The sequence below is a fragment of the Phalangium opilio genome, unplaced genomic scaffold, assembly GCF_054372755.1.
Source record: "Phalangium opilio isolate 3A_F unplaced genomic scaffold, DU_Popi_V2 ptg000031l_1, whole genome shotgun sequence".
NCBI lineage: Eukaryota > Metazoa > Arthropoda > Arachnida > Opiliones > Phalangiidae > Phalangium > Phalangium opilio.
The window spans coordinates 8,247,041-8,266,631 of NW_028324158.1; the positions used below are offsets into that span (position 1 = coordinate 8,247,041).

The window sequence follows — 19,591 nt, forward strand, 5'->3', positions numbered from 1 at the left end:
GGCCAGAATAACCTTTTCCACCTCTAAAATGGGGGCTTCGAAAAGAAGGCGACATATGGCTCCGATTCCGAACGACAACACGACAAACGCAATGAAGAACCAGACCTAAATACATGTACAAATATAGAGAAACTTGCGTTCAATTTCCAAGTGTTTAACTTAATTTGAAAAAATAAAGTGGGTTTAGCTTACAGCAATAATGTTCTCGGCTTCTACAGTTGCCCTCATGCTACCATAGAATGCTTCGATGAGAAGTACATGTACCAAATACGTTATGTACGTTAAGCGACTTAGTGGTATGAAGATTTTCGCCGAAAGAAATTTGTTTACTAAACCTATTAAATTAAATTAGATTTTAACAATTTACTAGCTGTAATAACTAATTCTGGCTTAACCTCCTTGTCCAACGGCGCAAACTGTCACAACCCATGACAGACCCAAACACCATCCAACTCTGTACAAGGATGCGTATACCACAGCTTCAACGACAGTAAAATCCCCATTCTGTACCCATATGTGTACTGAGTATATTATTGTGAGGTTACAGGCAAATGCCAGAGCCCAGCCAATTAGCAACCATTTCTGGATAGATTTAAACAAAGTTAGAGACGTAAAATAATTAACTAATTGGCCGATCGAGAGAAATAAAGGATTTTTTAAACAGCTATATTTGCGTAATGAAGATTGATTTCTTCAATTCGATCTTTTACTTGTATCAGAAGGGGATAGTAGAAGAAGGATGACACTCAACATCCTCCTAATACTTCAGTTATGTAACATGATTCTTCCCAGACCCACGTATTTTGTTTGCTTTGGAAGAATGTTGGGAAGAATCATGTTACATTTACCCCGCTTTGTGGTACACTTCTCTCGAAGAGAAGTATTATATACTTCAGGTGTATATAGTTCCGACTTAGTTGGGGACAAAATCGAATAGACCCTTTTGTCTACTTGATATAGGATTAAAGGATAAAATCTTGTTTGTGTGTATCCAAAGACGTTATATAGAGTTACCAGTCCACTAAATTGTTTGAAGTCAAATCTGCTGTCTTTGTTTTTTCACATGCCAATCAATGTTGCCTTCATAACATAACATGGTGGACAAACACCAGACTCTATTTTACCCAAGGATCTATTAATCTCTCGCTCAGCCAATTAACAAAAAACAATTAAATTCAAAATAAGGAGTGTAATAAATATACTCTAGTGAACTTAATCTTGTCACGATAAACTGCAATTAAATGACCGAGAGCCATCCCGATTCCATAGGAACTTGTGTGTGCGTATGTTGTGATGTGAGTTAGTTGTCCAGTTTCGAGTCTTTGTCTGAAAAACATAAACATAAACTAAATAAGAGCAAAAGCAAATCCACTTCCGGTGTTGAACTTACACATTGTCTGGATGTATTGCTAGAGGAGTTGGTGGTAAATCTTTAAAGTAAGTTACTGTTCCTGTTGTTATAACACCCGTCAAAATAAATAGAACGTTTAAAATTATTCCTAGTTTTGGTTTCCTGAAAGTAATTTAAACACGTGTTTAATCTCTGTACAAATTGCTTAATTCATACATATATGAATGTTACCTCCTACCTTAGAGCAACGTATAAATACACCAGTGAAAACAGAAACAAATGCATATATGTTGAAATGTACCATGTGTGAGCCATACACTGCGCAGATCAAAATGGGTAGTATATTTAGTTATTATAGTAATGAGGAAACGGGTTTCAATGTCATACCATTTCTTCTGGAGCGGTCCAACTATTAAAAAAGATCACTATTGGCCACCATTTTTTTCGACATAAATCGGCTTCGCGTCCCACGTTTTCCTTCCAAATAGGACCGGAACCAATTAAGGGCAAACAAATCATCATACCCAATACTATCATTGTACTCGGAAGTAATCTTTAATGTAAAGGTTAAGAAAATTAGATTAACACCAATATCATAACTAAGCAATTTTTTTTACAATACCTCCATATCCTTCTAAAAATTAAAATTGGTATGTTCAAGATTTGGGTCCCGTATTTTTCGACGTTGATAATTGTTAAGTAACATACGAGAAAACCTCCCAAAAAGAAGAAACTATCCACACTTGGGGTCGCGTTCAATACCGTTTGGAATGAAAGTGATTTGATAAGTGGCAGGGCCTTGGCAAAGTGTTCTGTGTAATGGAATAAAGATTTAGGACAAGTAGTATGTGTACTCCTATTTGCCAATGTTTTAATGAGAAACTATTAAGATCAGTAAAATTTATGCTATAGTGTCGTGAAGTGGACACTATGGAAGACTTTCAACCACTCCAGTGTTTCTCTTAATGTTAATTAAACTTGCCAACATTGATAATTATAAATTGCAAATTATATTTACGAAGGAGTTGCATGTCTACAAAGAAGTAGGTATGACCAAGAATAATCCAAGTCAATGAGATAACTCTTATTCCGTGTAATGAAAGAATGCTGACATCGCCAACATTCTTGGTTTGAAGAAGCTTTCTAGTATTGGCTCGTGCGGAAAAGGCTTCTAGAAATTCCCTTCCGAATGCTTGAGAATCGTAAAATTGGTATCATTAGAAATAATTTGATAACTTTAAAATATTTCAAAAATGAAATTACAAGTTTTGCCTCCATAATCATTTGTAAGCATTTTTGTAACGTGAGAAAATTGTCAAGACAAATTATTTTGAAACGCTTACATTTTGGATTGTCGGTTTTCCTCTTAGATTTGTTCATAATTTCCGGCCAAAAATCAATTATCGTGGCCGTGAAGACGACCACCCCGAATAAAATTAAAATACCGCTTAGAAATGAAAAAATTAAATTAAATATAATTTTTTATTTCGAAACTTATTTCTCGAAACATTAAAACATACATTACTATCATTTGAACCAAATCCATATTCAATCCTTCTTCAAGAACTTCGCAGCCTCTAACGTACGCGTTATATTCAAGCAAGCTAGCCACTAATTATGTTACCATTAATTAATTAATTAGGGTCAATAAACAGTAGATAAAAAATAAAGTGTTCATGCCATGTCCATTATAGCAACCAGGTTTTTTCATTGCATTGAACTCGGAAATAATAATAAGTAATTAGGAATATTTTAAAGTACTCAAAGTGAACACTCTATTTTTATCCTACGGGAAAAATATAGAAGCGACACAGGGAATCGTTACGATGTCAGCATCATACTTAGAGATGTGGGAGGAACTGTTATCTATTTATTGACATCACCATGACCCAAGTGTCACACGTCATGCAGTTTCCCGAAGTATTATATTTTAACAGTGTAGACTCCGGGACTCCCCGTGTCAGTTCTATTTTATCCTGACTTTAATTTCAATGGCAATTAACCTGATGTTGCAATTTGTTGCATATCATCAACTGTGCACTGCGATGGTACGCATACTCCCATCCTGTAGGCGAAGTTATAGAAATATGAAACGAATTGCGGAAACTCCCTGAATAGCTATAGTTACAAGTGAAAGGTAATTTGTTTAAAAAAAAGGTGATTTAAGTTTTATTTAAGAATCTTATACTGGATTATCCGCTTCATATTGGTCGAGTGGTTTGATTATTTCCCCTAATTTGTACAAATGTTTTGGTTTCGGTGGCATTGGGAACCTAATCTCGATTGAACAATATTGTCCTCTAAATTTGATTCCTCCATTACGAGTATCAGGAACCGTAATGTTTAGACATTGATCGTAGGCTCCGAACTGAGTCGTAGAACCAGTTAGGAAACCATCACCGGGTTTACCAGATGCATCAATCACTAAAAATATGTAATGTGGTCGTTAGTGACCATTGTGGAACGCTGAAATGTATCTTTATAGGCTTTTGTAGGATTTTAGTAGTTGGTCGCGACCAAACTTTCAATTGAATAATTGACTGGCGTTTAATGGACACTACACGTTAGGCTTCTCCGCGAAGCATTGGACGAATCTGTCAGGTGGTACTAGGCGTCCAATAGGGGCACTCCCCAGTGCTTTGCGGGGAACTCTAACGCGTAGTGTCCATTACGGAAACTTAATTGCGTTTATCTTCATTAATATTGTAGATAGGAACATGGTTCCAATTGATATATCCATTATTTTAAAAGCTCTTTCGATTAAAAATGAAAAAAATCTAGCTCATTAGTATCCCTTTAATAAAATGCCTTAGATCTAGAAAGAGTCACAAGAACCTCACATCCTCTTCTTCTGAAACTGATGTGAAGATTTTACATAATACATAGTCAACTAAACTAAAGCTATCGTGTATGCAATTATTAACGTACATAGCATGCTACCTTAACTCACTAAGTTACTAAAATGTAACTATAAAATAGTATATTTGAAAATTAAGTAATTTAATTAAGACATTTAAAAACTTACTTCTAAAAGGCCAAACTTCAAAATTTCGTAACGCTCTTATCAACGTTAACATGGAACTGGTACAATTAGATGACAAATCCAGTTCACTATTAGCCCTTATCAACATGGGCATGACTTGTTTTAAACCGGCTTCTATAAAACCCTTCATTTTGACCCCGGCATTATGCCATTTTTGTAAGAAAACTGTATCGTTCGATTCTGTTATTATATGTTGAGGTTTCGAGAATGAACAATGCCCAACATGAAAAATCGCCAATGAAATTAAACAACTCGCGAAAATCGTTAACTTGAACATGACTTAGAAGTGTTTAAAGTAGCCCGGTTAACATTCGACTGAAAGCTTGGTAAGATTTAGTACATTTTAGATCAGTTTGTTTTAACGTTTAATATGCCTATAATTGCAATTACGTTGGTCAGTTGTTTCAAAATATCGTGTTTCGACATTGATTAAATGTCCTTGAAAGCGAATAATAATCTGTAGCAGTTCATCCAATGATTTACAGGTAATATAGTGAAATGCAGCGAGAAGGAATGTATCCTTATTGGTATTTCCTTTCCATGCCTTTTCCTCTATTACATCTTTGCAACTAAACACATTTCGATTTATAAACACCCCCCCTATATAAAATGCACCAATCATATTTTGGGTTTTCTGTTTAGGTTTATAAATCTTTTATTAACTTTTTCTTTTCGTTGAATTATACCTTTCACTTTCCTTAAATTCGTTCCGTAAATAATAATTTCATACAATTTCATCCCTTAAACTTTTAAAACCATTTTTGTTGGTAATTTTCTTATGATTTAAAAGTTGATTGAAATTTAAAGAAAAAAATACCCGAATCATTAAATTATTTCCAAAGTAATGGTAAGCTATGACGTCACGGGATTAAATATTAAACAAATTAAAATATCATAAATTGACTTGTTTTTATAGCAGGAATACATACGGCTTAATTGGAATAATTGCGTATTCATTTTTTCAATGTATCTAGATGGATTTGTGGGAGGAGCTAGACCCTAATCAATTATGTATGACAAATTTTACCTCGCGAATAATCTATCTCACTGCACGTGAACCTTGCCCGCGTGTAGGACCTCGCGTTGCTACCAACCAATGAAATCACAGTTTACGTCAGAATTTCATGTAAACTAGTTCATGATTGTAAGGTGTGGGCACTTCAGTACCAAGGAAAACTTTCTAAGCAGACGATTTTATTGGAGTTGATTCATTTTACATGTTAAAATACACGAGCAAGGAGAAAACTACTGACTAGTACTGTACATCACGGCTGTTCGAAATTTCTAAGCACTGATTAAAGCTAGGTGCACGTGATTGACTTACAACGTCAGTGTTAAAATTTCATGTTAACTTGATTATCTATACATGTGGTCTGCGTAGTTCATTTACAATCGCGTGTTTTTCGCATCCGTATTACCATTGTTTAGATTATTAAACTCGGCCTTTCCATTACTGTCCATAGATAAGTCATTTACTCCAACATTAATTTTATTCGCGTTGAGTGTAGTGTCAACGTTTTTAACTTTCTTAATCGCTAATCTCGTAAGTATGACCTTTTCTAACTCTTGAAGTGGCGAATCGAAAAATATTTTGACCAGGAAAGAGATTAAAATTGAGATGCACATGTTTCCAAAGAACATCCATACCTACAAAAGTGTAATTCGATATTATTATAAGTTTTATAAAAGTCGGAAGTAAAATGGAATCCCAACAAAAACATCTCTGTAAAAATATGCCAAGTTGTTTGGCCGTAAAAAGAAGTGAGATTGTTTGGCCGTAAAAAGAAGTGAGATCTAAAATACGGCCAAGTTATTATCTCCAGGTAAACCAACATTTTATTCGACTTAAAACTTCTCAAGAATGTTTTTCTGACTTGGCCACTAGCATTTCAAAGATTCGTTTAATTCCAGATATGGATCGAAATTAAAATATTAAATCAAATTGGTTAAATATTCTTGAATAGCCTTTAAGGTTAAATTTGTAACTTCCGTTCTTCACCTTCACGGGCGCAAAGAAGAAGGATGCAAGTTTGGAATGCTAATGGCCAAGTCAGAAAAACATTCTTGAGAAGTTATAAAAGTCGGTAGTAAAATGGAATCTGGTGTTTGACCACTGGTTTTCTTATGACGTAACATTGATGGGTATATGGACAACAAATCGTAAATTAAGGTGTGGTTTCAAACAATAGGGACCAACCAAATTCGGTGGACTGGTAACGTTGAAGCCTTATCTTCTGTCTTTGTGTCCACATACCAATCATTGTTCCGTGTTAACCCTAAATCAGGCAGACGATGTTTGAAAAGGGTCTATAAAATGGATATTTTTCTTATAGGTGGACTTTAACTACATACCCCAATGGCATGTCTCGCGTCGATAGTGGACCTTAGTGATGCCGACTGCGACCACATTATGATGAAATGAAGTAAGTAAATCAAATATGTTAATTTACTAAACGGGATTAAGGCTTTCCAAGCCAAAATTGTGTTTATAACACCTGAAAAGATCGTTCAAATGAAAATCGGAATCTACACTGCGTGGCAAGGTTAAGTTGTGGTACTTACCACCATAACCCGTGGCACAGACCAAGGTTAGCCATGTAATACTTAGCGCCCATCCTGTTCTATGCAATGCCGCGTATGCAACGGACTCGGCTACAGTTGGAACATTAGGCCTGTTCCATTTGACCGTAGAGTACAAGATTGTCGTACTAAATACGAAAGCGGTTGTCCAACCCAAAATCCGTACCCACTGCAAAAGAAATTCGGATTAATTAGGGTGGTTTTAAGTGGGTATAGATTGATGATAATTGGTCGTAATTACCATTGGTATTGTGATCTTCTGGTGTTTCGCCAAGTAGTAACCAAGTAAGAGACCCAAAGCGTAAGGACCCGAATGGGCGTAAGGCAAGAAGTAATTGTTGTACCACATTTCCAATCGTTGACTGCAATGAACGTAAAATAGTTCTGACTTGATAATACATTTAAAAAGCAATTATTGCATTTAAAATTGCCTGATTTTGACTTAACAAAAGACATAGAGATCAAGAAAACCTTGAAAAATAAATGCACATTTGTATCTTAAAACATTAAGCGATTCCGGACTAGAAAATTTTTAGCTTCACACGAAACTCATTTAAAGAAATCATTGTATATAAAACTTTCTTATACTATACAAACGAAATGAATGTCTTAACCCCATCTATTATTTTTGAGGGTCAGTAGCTTTCAACACGGTTCCGGTACAATGATTATGTTACACAATACAAGTGCTGGCTGGCTGTCTGGCATTGAGATATAGCATTAAATTTCTATATTATGTTTTATAAGTCATGATAAATTAATATTTTCAAATAATGTCAGACAAGCGGGGAAAATACTAACTGATTAGCTCTGCCTCTCAGAGATCAAACCATTAATTTAACACCCATGCAGACCACATGCGGGGAGTGTTTTAAAATCCTTGTAAGAAACATTTTGAAAGGAAATCGAAATGATATAGAACTTGTATTACTCGATATCCGCGTTGGGCAGCAACATTGTGGGAGGGTGTCTGTAATAGAGTGTGACGACGCCCGGTGCGATGATTGATATCACTATCATCAGTGCCGCCATTGAATACCCGTAAACCTTTTTCCTGTCATATGAAACAAAGTTGGTTCATTTATAAAGGGCAAGAATACATGCAGCCAATGGGAATTATTTTGTACCCATTTTCTCAACGTATCTAGGCGGGTTTTGTCTTTAAGAGCTAGACTAATCATTATACATGACGAATTTTACCTCGAAAATAATCTATCTCTCTGCGCGTGCCTGACCTCGTCTTGCTACCAAAAAATGAAATCACAGCTAGAAAGACGTTGGCCAGAATGATGAGGTGTGACGAATAGTAAGTTCTCAAGCCCGGCCCACAAGACCCGCATAGAAATTAACGTTGGAGAAATGGGGTCAAAATTATTCCTGTTAGCTGTATATATTCCTATTAAGGCGAGTAGTTTGAAAATTGCAATTAATCTTACTTGAAAAATAACCATAAAAACAAAAGTGAACAAATATACAGCTGAAGATCGCAGGCTATGTACCATGTTTGTTGAAGACACTATATAGGTCAAAATAAGCTTGCATAATTAGCCTCAGAAATGAATTCCAATTAGCATTAACACAAATTGGGATTAATTAAACAGTTGGATATGTACCATTTCTCTTGGGTGTAGGAAATTGTTGATTGATAACGCAATGGCCCACCAATTTCTTCTACATACGCTGACAATGTCGTCCATGACTTCATGCCAAAAGGGTCCTGACCCGAAAATAGGTACCAAAATAACGATGCCGACTGTTAGTAAGGCAGCTGGAATTAGCCTCCATAATCTTCTCGCAATGTAAATGGGTACGTTATAAGCTGCAGATCCGTGTTTTGCAACTAGCTTTACTGTAATATTGCAGAGCAATACACCACTGGCAAGAGATAGGTTATTGTTAACCCTTTAGCTAAATTCATCGATCAGATATTTAAGTAAGCACCTTATGAAAAAGAACGTGTCCACCGCAACAGAAGCATTTACAATCGTTTGGAATGCAAAATCTTTTCCATATTCTTGGGCGTTCTTTAGGTTACCTTGTCCGATCAGAATTTTAAAATTTTAATTTAAGTTTCATTACTATTTAAGCAATTAAATCGAGCTCTTACTAAATGATTGCCAGTTAACGTAGAGGTAAGTGTGACCTAGGAGTACCCAAGTAATGGATATGAATTTCATTCCATGCAAACATTGCAGGGGCGCTGCTTCGGGTGACACTCTGGTGTCTAAAACGTTTGTTACATTGTAAGGAATTGAAAATGACCTAATCAGTTGCCATTTTAACACTGCAATTAAATAAATTCAGTTGATTAATTTAATTTGAAAGTATTACTCCGATCTCTGTAAAATATTACGAGGGTTTTTTCCAATGTCAATAGTGTCCTTGTAGAAGTAAACTTGCATTAAAGTCGCCGAGAAAACGGTTATGATGAAAACCAAAATGACGCAACTGAAATTAGAAAAATTTAATAATTGAACCATTTGAAAGATTTCTTGCCCGTTTATGATATATAAACACTTTCAATGCTTTCAAGACATTTTTGTATTGTTAAAACTTCATACACTTACATGACGATAAGTTGCTTTTCATCTACAACCATAGGTTCTTTCGTTTGACAACTAGTAACTCTGGCAAAAAACCCCAACTGTTCCGCAACTGAAATAAATTAATATTTAATATAAAACCAGAAATAGGAACTACCATAAGTTTATAAGATATCTTCCATAAGTTTGCTTTTAAACTGAGCTAACTAACCTACCTGCTGTCCCAATTTTCTGCACATCTTCTGGCGAACAATGAGAAGGTACACACACCCCCACTCTAATCGCCACCAAATAAAACGACGCGGCTTGAGACTTAATCTCGCCTACAAACTATTAATGCCATAATTAATTAGAAAGTTCCTAAAATGTACCGCGAGACACTTATAGGATGTCTTACAGAATTAGATGGCGTGAAATTCCTCAAAGCTTCTAATTCTTGATCCATCCGGTAAAAATGCGGTTTCGGAGGAAGAGGAGGTCGAAGGTTAAGAGCGCAGTATTGACCCATGAATCCATCCTCCTTCTCCGGGTTAACTTCTATGTCCAAACATTGGTCAAAGGCACCCACTGCTGTCAAACTTCCGTCCAATACTCCGCTTGGAGGCTTGCCAATTGAATCAATCACTATATACCAAGGACATAAATATAGATTTTTAAAAATCCTTCATTTTTTGCTGCAATAAATCAATTTATCAATAAATAAAAATATGTATATGACTAGTTTAAAAACTTGTCTTAGAACCGAGGTTGAAGGTTACCAATACTTCATTTGATTAACTTCCCTATAACTTCGGGTGTTTTCACTTAACTTAAGTGTGAAGGGGTGGCGCTCTTAGTTGGGTTATGGGTCAGACCATAAATTCATTAGATATGTTCCATAAGTTTGTCACTGGTTACAAACTGGAGCTTGTCATGAAGTGAGTGAGGTAGGTCAGAGATTCGAAGTAAAGTGACACCTGGTAAGGCGCTGTCAAATTCTTGGTACAGATTAAATAGGAAGATGGACTGCAAAATTAACCGAGTGTAGACAATCAATTCTCACTAGTCGTTCTTGAACCAGCTCGAGCTGTAAGTCTCTAGCATTACGAAGTATAGATACTTATGGAACATATCTTATAAGCTCATGTCAGACTGAAGTGAAACTTAACTGGTCTTTATTCCAGCTTATTTCAAATATAAATAAATTCCTTATTATACTAAATAGGAATTAACGACACCATATATTTTATATTTAGACATCCTGTGGAGATACAACTTCATGACTTTGACCCTTTCGTGACCCATATATTCTAGGTATTATGCGTGTAAAAATGCATATCGTTAAAAGTATAATGCTTGAACTTAAGGAAACATTTTATCGACTCCGCCATTAATCTTTCAAGGAGGAAATAATATTACTTTCTTGAATAATTTATTTAATAATGATAAAGAGTTATGGTTGCATATGGAAAGAATGTACCGACCAAACAAGTACTTAATAGCGGTGATACATACAGCTTCTAAGAATCATTGTGACGCCATATCTCCCATTTTAATATCTATGCGGGTTTTGTGGGCCGGGTTTGAGCACTTACTATCGGTCATGCCTCATAATTGTGACGTCTTTCTAACTGTAATTTCATTGGTTAGTAGTAACGCGAGAGGTCAGGCTCGTGCGCAAGGTGCAACGCGAAGCAATGTAGATAATTCGCTAGGTATAGCTCTTCCCTCAAAATCCGTCTAGATACGTTAAGAAAATGGCTTTACATTTATTCCTAGTAGCTCTATGTATTCTTGTTTATAGAGATTAGCGCTATATTCCCTCTGTATTGAAGAATTTTATTACTTCTACTAAAATATTAAGTGAGGCTTTGAGAATTGCAAATTACAATAAAGTTCTGAAATATTTCAGATTAAAATAGTACTTACTTTTCAATGCCCAAGGTTTCATTTTCCTCACTGCGAAGATAAGTTTTGTCAATGAATCCATGCATTTGTCACTTAGATCTGCTTCGGAACTGGCCCCCAGTATGAACGGCAAAGCCTGTTTCAAAACGCTTTCCACAGTCCTTTCGAATTGATTTTGAAACTTGTACCATCTTTCGACCAATTCGGTCGTATTGTCCACCATGTCCACTTCAATCTTTTGCATAATTGAACATTGGGTCAAACTGGCCATAGCCAATATTATCACTATTCCCGCCAACATCTTAAAGGCCATTGAAGTTTGAACGTTTTATAACGTGTTTGAAAAGAAGTGAAGTGGCCGTGATAATGCACCTAGTGAGGCATCACCCGATTAGTCTTTTTACACAGATAGTTGATTTTGCAAAAATTATATGGTCATGGACACTGAAAAATTAGAATTGATAAAGGGAGGGTGAATTGAAGTCACAAGTTATTTGGTATATTCGAAAATGTTATTATGTTCTTATGCAAAAACTATTATGAACACTTTTCGAGCTCTTAATCCTTGTTCATTAAGTATTTTCACCCTTTTCCAAGCTGTTAATCATTCTCATTAACTATTCTCACCCAATTCTAAGCTGTAAACCCATGCACATTAATTATTTTCACCCTTTTCCAATCTGTAAACCCTTGCACATTAATTATTTTCACCCTTTTCCAAACTGAAAATCCTTGCTCATTAACTATTTTCACCCTTTGCCAAGCTGTAAATCAACTAGAACTTTACAACAATTTTAATATCCGCCCAATGCATGTGCTACTCCAAAAAAACAACTTCAAGTCTGTTTAAATTTAATACCAACAATTTAAACAAACTTTGAACAAACTTGAGAATAACAATTTCGTAAAATACCTTTTTTGCTCACGCGTTTCACCCTTCTTTTACAAGTGACGGTCCACACAGGATGTAGTCATAGCCATGAAGTATCACAAACCGAAAACCACCACACTCGCGAAATTTACTTTGTAATCGATCATGTCCAACTTACTGGAACAGTAACACATCAAGGTTTTTCCAAAAAAGAATTCTATCTCTCTTTAAAAAATGATCTTAACTACACTTTCTCGCAACTCAGAATGTAATAAAGCAAACCCTTTACTAGGTGCATTCAATACTGTCTCTAAAACCTCGTAAGGTTTTATTCTAAATTGATAGTTTTAAATAATAGTGAACGTGCGTTTGTTATAACCGGTTTTATTGGGATGATACTGTCGCGGCATCGTTGTGGTTGAACTGAGTTGGGGCTAAATTCCAAATAACAAAAGAATAAATAGAGAATTAATTCATTCCATAACCTCTTTTTTTATATTAAGTTTAAGCAATTTGATTTAAACTTTAAAATATTATCTTATAGAAGCCCAATTTTGATGTACAAAAGGGTGCCAGGCTTGCAAAAAATATAATGGTGCATAAATGGTTATTTAATTATCTATTTATCTTAATGCTTAAAACGGAAAAAGGAGCCCTCTTTAAATTTTATTGTTTCCGTGTGACAATTTGCCAACTTTAATTTCTTTAAAACTGCGTTGTACTCGGTAGTTACGTCCTTTTGGTAATGGGTTTCTATTGATGTCTATCATTATATTTGAACTCCTCGATAATCATATTTTATTAACAGAACGGCTTAGATATTTAAGCTTCTATAATCTATTGCTACTCCTTACACGTAATTTCCATTTTGAAAATTCACAAAGTTACAAACACTTTCTTACACAATAACTGACGTTGATACTTGAACAATACTTAAATCGTCATCCTTTACGAAAATTAACTTGATTTTTAGCAAAAATCTTATATATATACTCAACATAAGTTTATAAAATATGGTCCATAAGAATGATACTCGTAATGCTTGAGACTTGCAGCTCGGGTTAGTTTGAGAACGACAAGCAAGAATTGACTACACTCGATTTTGAAGTCCATCTTACTATTTAGTCTGCAATACTAAGCCTTTGACAGCACCTCACCAGGCGTCGCTTTACCTCGAATCTATGACCTACGTCACTTCATGACAAGCTCTAAGTAACCAGTGCCAAACTTATGGAACATATCTTATGAACTAATGACTAAATCAAAATTATAAAAATTTAAGGTTTGATTGGTTGATTGATGTTTTAATGGCCTTCTAAGTTTTAAAGAAACACTTGAACGCCACAAAAAGACCGTGCATATTAGAACGTGTTTAATTTTTCTTAAGAAACCGGGCTTCTTCCCTGAAAACTTTACCCTTTCCAAGGAAGGATTATAAAATTTATTGAGTTTCTCTTTAAAGGTAAAGGATGTAGAATCAGTATAATTAACTATTTACATTATTTAACGTTAAAATTACAGGGTGTTTGGAATGAATCAAGGTTAAAGGGAAACTCCATATGACACTCATATTTTGGTTCCATTTTGAAAAAAAAAATATTATTTTAAATGCCATTTCCACTTAAAAGAAAAATCCAAACCTGACACTTTCCTTTAAATAATGACAGATTGAATACTAATGAATATAATAGTTAATAAAATGGAGTTGAAATCGGTTTAAAAATAAAAACTGGAAGTTGTTAATGATGATACATTTATGTTTCTAAAGTGTATTTTATAGCTCATATTATCTTTTAATAAACGATTAAAAGTGAAGAGGTAAAAAATGGGCACCCTAAAATTCCGCGAAATTCGGAATCACACTTTTCACAATATAGCCATGCAATCATGAAATCAGAAATCCAATAAGTGTATAATCAGAAAGTTTGTTTTTAATGTACTTATTTAGATTTTATATTTTTAACAAAGTCCACATCAAATTTTTGAAACAATAGTTATATGTAGTGTATACTTATTTATATAAGAAACACACATAGTTTTAAAGTTATTTACTTAAAAATCCCGAACCCATTATGGGATTTGATCAAAAATGATTAAAAACACTTAGCCTTTCAATAACATCTACAAATTGTAGTAAGCGTGACAGCGTCTATTAAGACCATCATCAAAGACGCGTATTCTTATTGTAAATTTTCCCATTTTGAATTGAAGGCTTTGCACCATTAGTTTCTGGAAGGTTTTCCACGTTTTTAGTCTTATTTGAGATAAATCGTGATAATAAAATGCTTTGCAGTTCTTTTAGAGGCGAATCGAAGATTATGTAAACTACAAATGATACTAAACACGTTTCCATGAGATTTCCTAACATGACGCAAACCTATTTGAGAAGAAATGAAAACAATAAACATCTTAAAAGTTATGATAAAAACTTAAATATTGAAAAACGCTATAACAAATACCGCAATTTCATGACGAGAATCCATTGTTGACCTCAGAGTTGAACTTTGATACCAAACTATAATGTAATGCAACAAGTAAACCAGATACGTTAATCTGCTCAAAGGTAGAAAGGCTTTCCACGATAGGATACTATTGATGACACCTGTTTATGAAATGTTAAATTAAACATCTTACAGGGATGTAACAAATGATTTAATATATTACCTCCGTATCCTCTGGCACACATGAGGGTAACCCAGGCAACTCCTAGAACCCATCCAATTCGATGTAACGCGGCGTATGATACCGATTCAATTACAGTTGGAATATGTGTCTCGTGGTGCCAGATTACTGGGCTGTACAATACACTGGCGCTAAGACCGAAAGCCACCACCCATCCGATACACCGTATCCACTGAAATGCAACAATTATTGACTTTGAAGCATAAGCTAAGTATATAATACTTCTCTTCGAGAAAAGTGTACGACAATGCGAGGTAATTGTAACGTGATTCTTCCCAGGCTCACCCTAACTGTTTGCTCTACTGCTCATCAAACTTCAGATGGGCATCGCACCGTGGAGTGAATTCTATAACTGTTCGGTACTAAATCCCCAGCCATCAACCCACAAACCTAAATTGTCTTGACGTGCGACAAAAATTCACAAGCGCATGCGCCTTGGCAAATAGTTAAGCGCTAATAGAGTAATGATGAGGGAACTATTTATCTCGTACGTGTTTCGGTTTAGTAACCTAGTTCCAAATGTAAAATGATGTTGGGAAGAATAATGTTACAATTACCCCAGCCGCTTTGTGCTGTTACACTTTTCTCGAAGAGCAGTATTATATACTTCTGATTATAGTATTATGGATGGATGAATATTTTTTTAATTCAGTTACCCTCGATATTTCGATTGACTTTGTTGTAGCCAAGTAATAGCCCAATAATAAACCTATGGCGTATGATCCCGAATGCGAGTACGGTTGTAAATAATTGTACTTCCAGAACAACGTCATGGATCTGCGATAAATGATGCATTGCATTGTGTGAATCTATGGTTTGCGTTAAAAACTAGTCTTACTCGACGTCTGGGTAAGATATTAACATAGTAGGGGGGAAACGCATGCCGTAAACTATGGCAGCAGGAGCCACCATACCCACAACAATCATGAAAGCTGCCATGAAGAATCCGTACACTTTTTTTCTGTGAAATATTCTCGCGTTATGATTTAAAAAAAAACAACAATTTTTCGTTACTAGAATGAACTTACTTGAACAATAACCATAAAAATAACAAAGAACACAAGAACAGTTGCATCTCGGCTGATATGTACCAAGTGTGCGTCAAACACTGCGTGAAAGTTAGACGCGTTAGTGAATAAGTTCGATTTAAAGGGAGTAGAAACCTTGGCTCGCATATGTATTGTTCCGATTCACTTTTGTTTCGACATGTTAAACAGATGTGAGGGGGAATCCCCATACGTATAACGTTGCCTCTGTACCCCCTCCTACGGCACCGAAGTCCTCCCAACATCCTCAGCGTTTAGATAGGGTCGTACAGTACGGAATCGTAAAGGACGGCCACTCTATCTTAAAAATAGGAGCTAGTTCTTATACTTGACAATCGCCTGCCAAAGGGTAGGGGCGTGTGCAAGATACAATAGGAGAGTTTCAGTGCCGCAGGTCGCCCAATGTAATTTCCACTCCACATTACCTCATTTCTCTATGGTTGGAGCTAATTACCACGTGTGATAGAGGATTTACTAACTACTCCCTTTAATTTTTCTGAAGGAATGCTCTTTTACTCGTAATCATTACCATGTTTTCTGGACTTATGTAATTGTTAACTGACAAGGCGATGGCCCACCAGTTCTTTCGGCAAACATCGATTTCCATGTCCATGTTTTCATGCCAAAATGGCCCTGATCCTATCAAGGGTGTTAGCATAATTAATCCAACGGTTAATAATGCCGAAGGTATCAGCCTCCATATTCGCTTAACGATGTAAATTGGTATGTTGAAAGCTCTGGTGTCGTATTTGTTCACCATCTTCACTGTAGCATTACACAACAGCACGCCACTATATATTTAACATAGTTTCATGCTCTTAGATTTTACTTTATACTTGAGTATAGACCATTTCGATGTAACTAAGAGGGGTAAAACTTTGCCTTCCATCAGGCTTTTTGGCGCCTGCGCTGTAGTCTTTGTGCGCAGAGACGGATGGCAAAGTATCAACCCCCTTGTATGTCCCGATACTAAGGGTTGCCTACCCCCTTTTTTACGTCGCAAAGGTCTATTTTGCAATATACCTTATAAAGAAAAAGGTGTCCACTGAAAACGTACCACCTAAGACGGTTTGGAAACCAATAGTTTTGCCATAGTTTAGAACGTTATATATATTATCTATAAATAGAAAAAATATGTTAATTCAAAAACACATTTAGGGTTTTGTTAAAGGCAATAATTGTGTTTTTTAAAAATAGTTTTTAATAGTTTGCAAATATATGCAAAATTACTTAGGGATCCTTTGTTGACGTAGTTGTAAGTGTGGCCCAAAATGACCCAACTCATCGAAAAGACCTTCAAACCGTGAAGGCATTGCAAATCAGCATAATCCGGATGGGAATCAGTTTTGAAAAGGTTAGTTGTGTTGTAGGGTATTGAAAATGCTCTAATTAGTTGCCAGCTACAATCTGAAATTATTAATTATTCGTTACAAATTTAAATCTAAAGCTAGGATTTAACAACAATTACTTTTAGAATCATTGTTATTCTTCGTTTTCGCAAAACTTGTAATATTCAATGCTGTTGCTAATAAAACTGTAGCTACAAAGGCCAGTATAACGCATCTTCAAAAAAATTTTAATAATTTTCAAAAGATTTTTATCTAACTTTCTAAAGGTATTTAAACTTACATAATTACGATTTGATCCGTTGCCAAGGTTACAGTTTCTTTAGTTTGGCAATTGCTAACTCGGGCGAACATGTCAAGTCTGGAGGCCACTATAATTAAATAATTTAGATGTTTTAATATATACAATTACTTCCTTGATTAAATGCTTTAAGTGTTAGGAAAATTAAATTTGGCAAAGAAGTTGGCAAAGATTCAGTAATTAATGTTATGGGTATTAACCTTTTATATTATTTTTCGAAAAAACATTAAAACTAATTAAATTAGGAGACAACAAAACTTTCTTGTATTTACATATCAATAGGAACAGTATTATGACGCCACAAATTGGTAAAATGTAGAGTAATGTACTAATAACCATGGAATATCGTATACTTTAGAGACCAGATTTGTGATCAATTTTAACTGAATACAAAGTTATAATGATCTTACCGGCTTGAGCCACATTTTGCAAATCAATTTGACTACAGGCCGAAGGAAAACACAGTCCAAATCTAAGTCCAGCTGTGTAAAAAATTCCCGAGCTGGTTTTCAGCTGTTGCATGAACTAAAAATACTCTATTTATTAGTAATTATTTTCAATGAAAATTTGAAATTTGATTTACAAAGTTCGTTGCTGTAAAGTTTTGCAGTTCTTTAAGAGGAACTCCAACTCTATAAAATGGAACTTTGGGTGGTAGTGGAGGTCTCAATGTAACTGAGCAATACTGCCCCTTGAATCCTCCTTCTCTGTTAGGGTTAACTTCAATGTTCAAACACTGATCGTAGGCGCCAACAGACGTAAAGGTTCCATCCAAGATGCCACTTGTTGGCTTACCCATTGCGTCCACCACTAAAATATTGGATTAACATATAACCAAGCATTGTTTCTTAAGATGGCACATTGATTATTATGTCAACCACAAAGACGTAAATTAAGAAATAGCTTCAAACACTACGGACCATCCAAATTTGGTGCACTTGCAACCTTGAAGGTCCATCTAACATCTTTGTGTCCACATCTACGCCCCCAACATTTTGAACAGCACTTATCGAGTTGTTAAACTACAAACTTACTTTTCAATGCCCATGGTTTAAACTGTCCAATACCGAAGGCTAACTGTGTTACAGATTCGAAGCACTCTTCGCTCAAGTCCACCTCGTTACCAGCCCGAAGTAAAAATGGTAAAGCTTGCTTTAAAACTGATTTCACCGTAGTTTCGAATTTGTTTTGCATAGAGGTCCATTTACGAATCAATTCGGTGGTATTGGACATCGTGTCCACTTCAATCCTACGAAGAGGATTGCAATTAACATGGCTATTCGAGAAAACCGCAATCAAGAAGAGCACATGTGCAAACGTCGGTGACATTCTCGATTTTAACAAAAACGTTCATGTATCCGAAATTTTTAATATAATTTGGGGAAGGCCATGAAATTATGCATTCTTTGCAGATCTACTGATTGGTGTTGTAACTGCTTATTATCACCCAACCCCCATCTTAAACATACAGAGCTCTGATACATGGGCACGTCATAGTAACTCTTTATGGCAACCAATGAAAATATTGAATAAGTTATAGTAGTTTATGGGCGTTGCTTGCCACAAAATTCTTTATAAAAACGTATTTTTCAGCAAGAATTTTTTATCATTCTAAACCCCTTAAACACTATAGCCCTTGAATTCTGTATCAGCTAACATACGTAATAGAACGGGCATTTTTGGTAATATCTTAAATATGAAATAATTTAAGGTATTATGAAACTGTTGCGACAAAGTAAAGGATTGCATATATATATAGTTGTAAAGTGAATATAGAAAAATTTCTAGTTTTAGGGAGTCTTCCTTAACAGGTTTCATTACTTCTTTGACGCACGAAATTGAAGAACTGTTAAACATTTTTGTCGTATCAAGGTTTTTCTCCAAAAGAAGTTAGTGACTTGAATTTTAATATGCCAAGTGTAAGAGCAAGAGTTAAACTCG

At 35.3% G+C, this 19,591-nt stretch overlaps 1 protein-coding gene across 1 annotated transcript; it reads right to left on the reverse strand.

The window, feature by feature from the left end:
* Positions 1-14,187: 14,187 nt before the first annotated feature.
* Positions 14,188-19,035, reverse strand: LOC149690405 (nose resistant to fluoxetine protein 6-like). Its single transcript, XM_089870505.1, has 14 exons — positions 18,685-19,035; positions 18,234-18,460; positions 18,061-18,175; positions 17,633-17,720; positions 17,472-17,566; positions 17,234-17,410; positions 17,027-17,120; positions 16,533-16,794; positions 15,986-16,065; positions 15,796-15,918; positions 15,614-15,734; positions 14,940-15,129; positions 14,735-14,877; positions 14,188-14,652 (listed from the first exon to the last, which is right to left on the reverse strand). Exons 1-14 carry the CDS (start codon positions 18,977-18,979, stop codon positions 14,440-14,442), a joined length of 2,223 nt encoding a protein of 740 aa, XP_089726631.1. The 5' UTR covers positions 18,980-19,035; the 3' UTR covers positions 14,188-14,439.
* Positions 19,036-19,591: the final 556 nt, after the last annotated feature.

Excerpts from the sequence above, each read along its gene's own strand:
- LOC149690405 (XM_089870505.1), bottom strand. The coding sequence starts at position 18,979 with ATGTCACCGACGTTTGCACATGTGCTCTTCTTGATTGCGGTTTTCTCG. Across the intron at positions 16,066-16,532 it reads ACATAAGTCCAGAAAACATG|TGTTTGACGCACACTTGGTA; the intron begins GTAATGATTACG and ends ACTTTCACGCAG. Across the intron at positions 15,130-15,613 it reads AGTCAATCGAAATATCGAGG|TGGATACGGTGTATCGGATG; the intron begins GTAACTGAATTA and ends GTTGCATTTCAG.